This window comes from Pyrus communis, chromosome 1 (assembly GCF_963583255.1).
Source record: "Pyrus communis chromosome 1, drPyrComm1.1, whole genome shotgun sequence".
NCBI lineage: Eukaryota > Viridiplantae > Streptophyta > Magnoliopsida > Rosales > Rosaceae > Pyrus > Pyrus communis.
This window is the reverse complement of record NC_084803.1, coordinates 19738342-19747789: the sequence shown is the minus strand read 5'-3', so window position 1 is coordinate 19747789 and position 9448 is coordinate 19738342. Positions and strand designations below refer to the sequence as shown.

The 9448-nt window shown below is 38.5% G+C and overlaps 2 protein-coding genes across 3 annotated transcripts; one reads left to right on the top strand and one right to left on the bottom strand.

Moving 5' to 3' along the window:
- LOC137720195 (ADP-ribosylation factor-like) lies at positions 1–1172 on the top strand. The gene is made up of 5 exons (XM_068459227.1): positions 1–148; positions 275–345; positions 562–681; positions 770–888; positions 1127–1172. Exons 1-5 carry the CDS (start codon positions 1–3, stop codon positions 1170–1172), a joined length of 504 nt encoding a protein of 167 aa, XP_068315328.1.
- Positions 1173–7314: 6142 nt separating this feature from the next.
- Positions 7315–9182, bottom strand: LOC137708189 (cyclin-D3-2). Of its 2 annotated transcripts, none has more exons than XM_068447217.1 (4): positions 8483–9182; positions 8197–8398; positions 7953–8074; positions 7315–7830 (listed from the first exon to the last, which is right to left on the bottom strand). In XM_068447217.1, exons 1-4 carry the CDS (start codon positions 8981–8983, stop codon positions 7555–7557), a joined length of 1101 nt encoding a protein of 366 aa, XP_068303318.1. In that variant the 5' UTR covers positions 8984–9182; the 3' UTR covers positions 7315–7554. The 2 variants fall into 2 exon arrangements, with proteins under 2 accessions (XP_068303318.1, XP_068303309.1); XM_068447208.1 differs by having other exon boundaries at positions 7944–8074; positions 8483–9180.
- Between the last annotated feature and the right edge of the window lie 266 nt (positions 9183–9448).

Sequence of the window (9448 nt, the reverse complement as noted above, 5' to 3'; positions counted from 1 at the left end):
ATGGACCTGGCAATATCAAGGCTGGTGAGGATCCTCTTTGCAAGGAAAGAGATGAGAATACTAATGGCGGGTCTCGACGCTGCCGGAAAAACCACCATCCTTAACAAGCTCAAACTTGGAGAGGTTGTCAGTACCATACCCACAATTGGTGTCTACTTCTGATCATTAATTACTCCAACTTTTTCTTGGTATTTCTCTTATTGAACTTACTATATATGTACCTACTCGAACTGGGATGAAAAAAAATCGGTTTCAATTGATTTTGTGTGACCAGGGTTTAATGTGGAAACTGTTGAATACAAAAATGTAAGTTTCACTGTTTGGGATGTAGGAGGACAAGACAAGGTACTAGCTTTGATTCTTAATTTAAACTAATGTTTTGGAATTGTATGCTACTGAGATATACAAAACTGTGGTAGAGGACGTGTCGGGAAATGTATCGATTATGTGTATCTAAATATATAGTACTGTTGATCTTTGTCACCGCAACATAGATCATATATAATTTGTATTTTTTTTATAGAGATTTTTTGTTCTTGATTAACTGTGTGCTACATGTAGATTCGACCGCTATGGAGACACTATTTTCAGAAGACTCAGGGTCTCATCTTTGTACTGGATAGCAACGACAGAGACAGAGTTTCGGAAGCAAGAGATGAGCTCCATCGAATGCTCCGTGAGGTCAATTTCCTAATTCCTTCTATAAATTGCTATCAAAACAATTTAATTTGTACCATACAAATGTCAATCCTTGTTTCTTTGGTTGCAGGATGAACTCCGTGATGCGACACTGCTTGTATTTGCCAACAAGCAAGATCTTCCGAATGCCATGAATGTTTCTGAGATCACCGATAAGCTTGGCCTGCATTCACCACGCCAAGGCCGATGGTAACAACCAAAACATGCTTCTTCATTACATACTATACTACAATAACTAATTAAATAATAAGGAATATTTTCTTAGATAGTTTGACATGTTATATTGTCAGACTTGAACATTTCAACCTAACTTGACCTAACCGACGAGGTCTTGATTTACATTCGAACAAGAGAAAAACGACCTGAATAGCCAATCAAGGCCCTCATATATTCTTTTATGCTTGTGCATGGGTTTTAACATATCCAGGTACATTCAGGCTGTTTGTGTCACCTCCGGCCAAAGACTAATATGAGGGCCTTGATTGGCTATCCAGCAACATCTCAAACAAGGCATGATAAATATACCTAGCTCCTTTTATGTTTTATTTCTTATTGTACCAAATGTTTGATTGTATTTTTAGAGGATATATATATTTATAGTACTTCATTACTTATATATTTTTAGTTACTGCACAATGTATTTTTTCTGGATAATGTCTTTGCATATCTGCAAACATAATCCAGTCAGTCTGGCAAGCTTTTAGTCCTGTTTAGTTTATCTCGATCTATGTCAACTAGTAAAATCCTGGCATCTTCAGTTATGCTTTATATACAAGGCATTAGAGTTCTTCGAATTTATTTATGGTATGAAACAACTAGAACTATTTTTTAACGTTTCCGAAAACTTTACCTGAATACATTTGATTTTTGACCTTTATCGACAAAAACATGCTCAAAAAATATATAATTTCAGCACCGGTTTTTCTGGTCGAAGTTTATCGTGTTTGATATAGCACATAGTTGCATGTGTGCCACTTCATTTGGTAAATCGAGAATAAAAGAATACATAGAGTATATAAATACTTAGTTCTCATAAACCTTGGGACTTGGGAGACGCTTGATTGACTGGACTAGAACTGAGATTGGGCTATTTTACACCAATCTCAACCTGGACCAACATGAAATTAATTAAGAATTAGATTCATTAGCATTACACCTCACGAACAAGGCTTCCTTTAAGAGCAGCTCCAGCGGGAGCAACTGCTCGAGGGATAGGCTGGGGAACAGGACCTGATTGCCCGAGGGAGGAAGTCCAACGTTGGTTGGCGAGCGAGCCCAAGCAGGCCCGAGCTCTAGGCCCGTGGATTCGTTCGGCCCGAGCGCCCGAAGGCTGTCTGACGTGGGCTGACGTCAGATGCCTACCGAGTGAATCGAAGGTCCACCAAACGACTGTACAACCTCCTGAACATCGTCGTCGTCCTCTTCGTCCTCATCTGCGTCGTCGTCCTCATCGGCGTCCTCCTCCTCTTCGTCTACGCTGTTGTAGGATTCAGACTCGGAGTCGGACTGCGACTAGTACAGCTCCAATTGCTCGGCGGTCAAAGGCTTAACTTCGTTTTCCTCCACAACCTCCTCCATAGCCTTCATCCTCTCAAAGCTCACACAAATTTGCAGAGAAAATCTTCTCTTTGTATTCTTGAGAAAACAAATTGGGATTGGATTTGGGAGAGTGAATGAGATAGAGGGAGGGAGGGACGAGAGAGGAGCTGCCAATTAGGATTGGATTACAAATAAAATTATTTTATAAATAAATAAAATACTAATATTTTATTGCCAATTGCCAAGGCTATTCAAGTGCAACGGTGGAGATGCAAAAGGCGATTACTGTTTATTAATGGCAGTTACTGTTCATTAGGTGGATTAAATAGTGAATAACCTAGGGGGAGGCTCCCACGCTGGAAGTGCTCTAAGAGCAAGTCCACTCATTAGGATGGCAAGGGCAAGGGCATGGCATTCGAATTGCTCTTGCTATTTATTTTAAAGATTAATTGTTTTTGTGCAAGTCTATTCATTTGGGAAGGGTAATGATGATTACTGTTCACAAATATATTTTTTATGCTTTGATGGCCTTATCATCTACATGCCATTATTGCCTTAGTGTGTTTAAAGAGACCATAGTAAAAATAAATATTAAGTTGTGGCATAGAATGAGAGGATGGTTGGGTATTTGTAGAAATAAAAAAATAAAAAAAAATTATGAATTTTTTTACTGTTGGATTCATTCAAACCATTAATTTCCATATTTTTGTTAAAATCAGATGCACCAGATTGTGCCACATGGCACAACCTATAATTTAAAAAAAAAAAAATTACCGTTGAAAACTCAACGCTCCAGATGAGAAGACTATTGGCTAAGGTCAAGGTAAAATTACCTTTCAACTTGGTGGCTTGCACATAGGGGGTTTTGTGGGGAAGAGGGGGCGCTTTGTCCGGTGTTTGCTGCATGACGTCAGCCATGACATAGCCCATTTCCAGTAGGCTCAAAGCCTAGCAAAACTTTGGCTGGGTAGCCGAACAGGCTTGGTGGAGCCCACAAATTGCCCTAAAGAAAATGGACCATTAGGCCTCCTTTTTGTGTTTTGGGCAATTTGGTAATCCTTGCCTCTGCCTTTTGCTCACCGGTGGACTTGCTCTAGCCATTAAAATGTGTCTTAAAATAAGTCACGGTCATGTCTATCCAAACTAGTTTGTGACTACAATCGCTCAAAGCCAAGCTTATTCTGTGCAACAAACGTCCACTAAATCTCTACTTCCATTTATTAAAGCTTTCTTGAGTATTATTTCTAACTTGATCATCAAAGAGTTTTGACGAACATCACATAGATGTTCCGTTCACACTCCCGTTAGATTTAGATTATTGTCATTTATCTTGTTAGGGTATAACTTGACCCAGTCTTTCCAAGCAGAACACAATGTAAGAAGAAACAAAATCAAGACCAAGACAAGCACAAACCAACATGATATCTAGTACTCCTATAACTTTGTCTCTTGGACATACCAAAAGGAAAAGAAAATAACATGTTCACAGATTATATGGTTTGATAAAATTTATATAAGAAAAAACACAAAGTTACAAAAGGAAAAGGAAGATAAAAGGTTCTCTGAAATTTCCTAGTGAATTAACACTGAGGAGAGGACATACCATTTCAGGTCCAGCAGCTTTTCATAGGAACAAGAGAATACTAGACATCTGACAATATCTCCAAAAAGATATCGAAACAAAACTTTCTAGTTGCTCTCAGCAACTCTTCATTTCTGTCCTCTCACATGTCTTGTGTACTAATTCTGTTCTCTCATATATAAACCAAAGCAGTTGGCTTAATTAACTAATAAAAAATGGGGAAATGCTTAATACCGTAACTTTTGCTCCCGTCCTTTGTTTTTCCCAACCTGTCTAGTATTTAGGATCAATTATGTGTTCGACAATATGTAGCCGAATGTACATGTTTTGGTCTGCACCACCTTTACAATTTTTCTTTGAACTCAATAGAATTAAGTGAGATTAGCTTCTCGATAAAGGTAAAAAGGCGGAAAGTTTATGTCTTAATTACATATTAATCTTTATGATGCACGCTTACTTGTCCAAAGGTGTTTATCCAAACACAATGAATGTTGAAAGGTAAAGCTGTAAGAAATGAGCTACTCTAGTATTTATGTTCATCAGAAGCTCATGAATAAAATAGATGACAGATAACAAACAAGAGCCATTTTCTTCCTGCTGAGTAAATTTGGTGGATGCACAACATTTGTGCATGATAATTGCAAACCAGTGGAGCCACTTTTCCTTCAATTTTTGCTCAATTGGAGAGGACCCTACTCTCCTACTCCTAGTCCTGGTGAGTTTGATGCAGGATTAGTTTCTTGTCTCTGCCAATGCACTATGCAGTGTCCCCATTATCTATTAGGGAGTTTTAACGAAAAATTCACGTTACTGTTCACTTTAACGAAAAACCATATTTTTACACTAAAAAATCAATCATGATACTATTCACTTTACCTTTTATTTTGTTCTTATCATTAAAACTCAAAGTTTTCAAACCATTTTCATTGGTTTTCCTTATCTATTATCCTAAACGCCTGCAACATTCTTATTAGTTATTGTGACAATTTTGCATTCTGTACATTGGAAGACGGATGAGAAAGTTGTTAGTACTTCCCAATATTTCTTTCTTTTGGATCAAGGATGAATTCTCCTTCCGTCCTACTCCGCACCCACGAGGTGTACACCAAAAAGGACATAAAGCATGGTCACACAAATCAGTCCCACAACTTGTGCGATGGTTAAATCAAGACTCACAGAGCCGACCGAGGATTGACCAACTAGTGTCTGGATTGGGTTTGAAATTAGGTGGAAATCGAACTTGGGTTGCTACTATTGTAGTACTTCAAGTTGCCAACTCAACCGATCTCTTGGCCTCGTCGATCGCTAGGATTGGGTTGATTGAATTTGATAACCCACTAGATTCATTATACTTTGAAGTAAAAAATGGATGTCAACTTCAAAATTTTGTATAAGTTGAAGGTAGAAGATCGATTAGTCACTACTAACGTGGAAGGATAAGTTTTTGTCATGATTACTTCCTCTGATATCTTCAACTCTGACAAGATGTGAAAATTGACATCAATTTCTTAACGATACCTAATTTTTCAAGTATGAGATAAAAATAAATAAATAAATAACACATGGTTATGATACATGGTTGAAATCAAGTGAGACCAACTTACTTTTCCATTTCTTGTGTGTCAGCAAACACAAGATATGTCAAGAATAGCTGAATAAGAATGAGACACACACCGTGCACACTCATTCATGACGTAATAAACATGACGTTAGTGAGTTATTCAATCTAATGTGTTCCTAGTCACCAAACAAAATACTTCACACAACCTTCACATTTATTTTGGCATTTAAAACCCAAATAAATTTACAACCAACATGACTGTGCCTGATAGATCATGTGCAAGTTTGGTTTTGACAATGTGGTGCTTGCTGGCTTGGGAGAACAACATGGGAAACATAACATAAGTGGTTGTTTCTTGCTGGTCATACGTTTTAAATTAAAATATGACCTTTGACTTCACAGTATGAACGATTATGGCACGCCTAATTTTTTTGAAGAATCACTGTCATCATCTTCTCTCTCTGCATGCGACTTATGATAAGAAAGAGATGTAGCTTAAACTTTAACCAAACCTAAAGAAAAAGTCGGGAGGACCACAGACAACAAGAGCAAACATACATCCTCACAAATTCCCATATCCTGCACAAATCCAATCTCAAACCTTTCCCTACAGAAATTTATGGATGCTGCTAATCTTATACAAGATATGAAAGCCAATTTACGAAGATAATACGCAAGTCATTTACTAAGCATGAGACATTTGTTACTAAATACATTGACATGTTCTGCTTGCTGATAGCATTTGCAATCGACTGATAGAATCTGACTTATCAATGGAACTAGGTACACAAACGTAAAACTGTACAAACAAGGTGCTTAAACTTGCAGACTGCTGACTTCTATGAATATAAGAAGATGGCGTTACTAAAAGGCTCATTGCCTGCTTGCACTCAACTGACATAATCCGACTTCTAAATGCAACAGTTACATTGCTCATTCTCTTAGCAAGTGACCATTTGCAGATTTGAAATAAGGTGTTGGATAAAAACAAAGAAGGGAGTAGGTGTTGACAGGGGACTTGAAAAGGCGGATAGAGAAACAAATCAATGTGGCTAAATAACCTCACAATAAGTTGTTTAGACTTCAGAGTCTAATCTGCTAGAAAACAACCGGAAGCCTGTCAACAGCTATGCATAGTTTAAACCTGTACTAAGATCAAGCTACATCAGTAAGACTAGTTACTCAGCCACAAGAATCATTTCTATGAGTCAAAAGAATAGATAAACACATTCTCGGATTGTCCTAGATTGCGACCATGTATATCATTTCATTTAGCATAATAGAAATACGAGACTACTTCACGAGTACTGGTTTTGGACATGTGCATGGGCACGAACACAAAGTTCAAAGCCTCTTAAGGCAGGAAAATTTGTTGCAAGAAAATATTCGGTAGTTTGGAACCTTGCTAATGTCTAGTGATGAGTTTGATCACGTTGTAAGAGGCAATCCAATCAAATTACCTAATCATAGAGCTCTCTCTCTCTCTCTCTAATCTAGTTCAACAAACCAACTAACAAGCACACTGCTAATTACTCACCTCTTTCTAATTAGAAAAACTCCAAAGTCATTGTTTTGCTCAATCATACTGAACAACCAAAGACTTTCAGTGCCCAACATTTTACTTCTTTATTGTTTGGTATAAATGACTAGCGTTGCCCGTGTCCATCTCTGGCTTTTTTTATTGTTCCATTTCCCTTTTGCCTAGAGGAACTGAACTTACACTTCTATATCTACCCTCATCCCACCCCCTGCGGCACTGATGGACGCCTCAGGTTTAGTTTCAAGCTAAGGTAGATAAGGAGCACAAAGAGGATGTCTCGGACTTATTTTTCTAGATAACCACTCCACTACATATAACAAAATGAATAAGTGATAAAATATACTGGTGTCAATTGTGCGTTTATGCATGATATAATTACTTAAATATGGCAGATCAAGCATGATTGATTTCTTCCATTCATCAGCAAACACCCCCCTCCCCCAACCACATCTCAAGAAATAGGTGAGAGAGGTGGAGTTTTAATCTCACAGCGTTTCATTTTCATAAGTTTGGCCACAAAGGGAATGATGATATATTAGAGACGTACTCAATACAGATACCGCCAATAACATAATACACAAAAGAGGGATTATATACTACCATGTTTAATAGTAGACAAAAGACAATCAGAGACTAACGTGAGCTGCTCAGCACATCCACAGACACACGATTTAAAGAGGGCAACCTCATCTGCTGGTTCTGCAGTCTGCTCCTTTTAAATTGAGGATCTGGTGAGGATGAGTCCGGTGATGCCACCGCCCATGAACCATTTGACATGTCACAGCTGAAAGATGCGTTAATAACCCCATTAGGGCTGCTGGGTACCGATAAATGCTTGCGTTTGTGGCTTTGGTTTTCGACTCTCCCTGACAGTTCCAGGAAGAGCTTGGAGCACTCATTCACCCTGTCCTGTAAAGGACATAATAATATTCGACTATTTAGCGCATCAATTTGCATTACATTTGCAGAAGCAGGACAACAAATTACATGAGAAGTCACAAATCCGTTTATTAAATACAAACCTTACTGACTTTAAGTAAATTCATAAGCTGATTCTGGTATTCCACAGGATTAAATGCCTCAATTTCATCAATAACATACAGCATTGTTGCAGTAGCTAATACGGAAGGCAAATAACAAGTAAATCTGGAATCTGCAATAAAAATACCGAATCGAATATAAGATTAGTTCCTACTGTTTTTATGCCTTTTCGATATATATGATTGATACTAAACTACTCATTGATCAGAAAATGAAACAAATTCGATTGCTCACCCGCAATGACGGATAGAAGTAAACGCTCACATCTCCACAGAAACTCCCAATGCAGGTGGATCTTCAAACCGAACCTCCTGATGATGTGATCAAAGTATGAATTTGGGGTCACCGGATTCATCCTCCACGCAAGAGTCGATAGCACCAAAAGCTCCATTCTTTGAATGGTTTTTGCTTCGAAAACATACTTTGATTCCTCCACCTAAACACAATCACAAGATATCCAGTAAACAAAACAGTAGCAATTTCACAAACACTCAAATTGCACATGGAAATTTATACATACTTGCAAATCTAAGAGAAGGGGCACATGGGTCTCCTCCACTTTGGCGGCCAACGAGACGCAGGCGACAGCGGCGAGCTGACTCATCCACGGCTTGTCCCTCTGAAACGGCCGACTGGCAATGAATCTATCAAAGTAGTTCACAGCTAGAACGGTGGTCAAAGAGGAGAACCCATAGTGTGCCTTTACACTCAGAATCCACTCAACCGCCTCTTTCCGAGCTGCCATTAAAGACCCATCTGAGATTTCGCCACTGAAACACACATGGGTTTGTTCCTCTTTGGAGATTAGAGAGGAAAGTTCATCATTTTCCCAGAAAATATCACTTTCCAGAACAACCAAAGGGAAAGATGAATGCTTTTTTGAAAACCCATCACAGTTCTCGCTCTCCTCATCACTACCATTGTCTCTCAAATCTTCCTCAAATCCTTCCTCGCAGAATAATAAAAGGTCGAACGCCATTGGAGGGTTTTGGAGCTCTTGGGGTTCTTCTTGCAGAGCCATCTTCTTCAGAGAAGAAGAGAATAAAAGTTTTGGTCATTAAACAAAATGATCAAGGGAGAGAGAAGGGGTTGAACTCATGCCCATATCCATCTCTCAATCTGTTTCTTTCTCTCTCCGGACCTTTTTAGGAGAGACACAGAGCGCCAAACGTAGGAAGCAGACGAAGGGTTTTATCTCAGAAGCCCTTCACGCCCGTACTTTTTTTGGACATCGTCTGCCCCACTTCCGGGAGAAAAACTTGTATGGGGCTTTGCCACTGGATTTCGTTGAGTGGCACTACAATCCACTCAAAACTCGCCACGTGGCAAGTCTTAAATATATTCTTTTATCATTCTTTTATATTTATAATTTTTATAATTATTTTTTTAACTAATTAATATATTATATATATTAATGTTATGTTTCCTTTTTTATTTCTTTCCCCCTATATTTTTTCTTCCCAAATCCACCCCACACCCCCCCCCC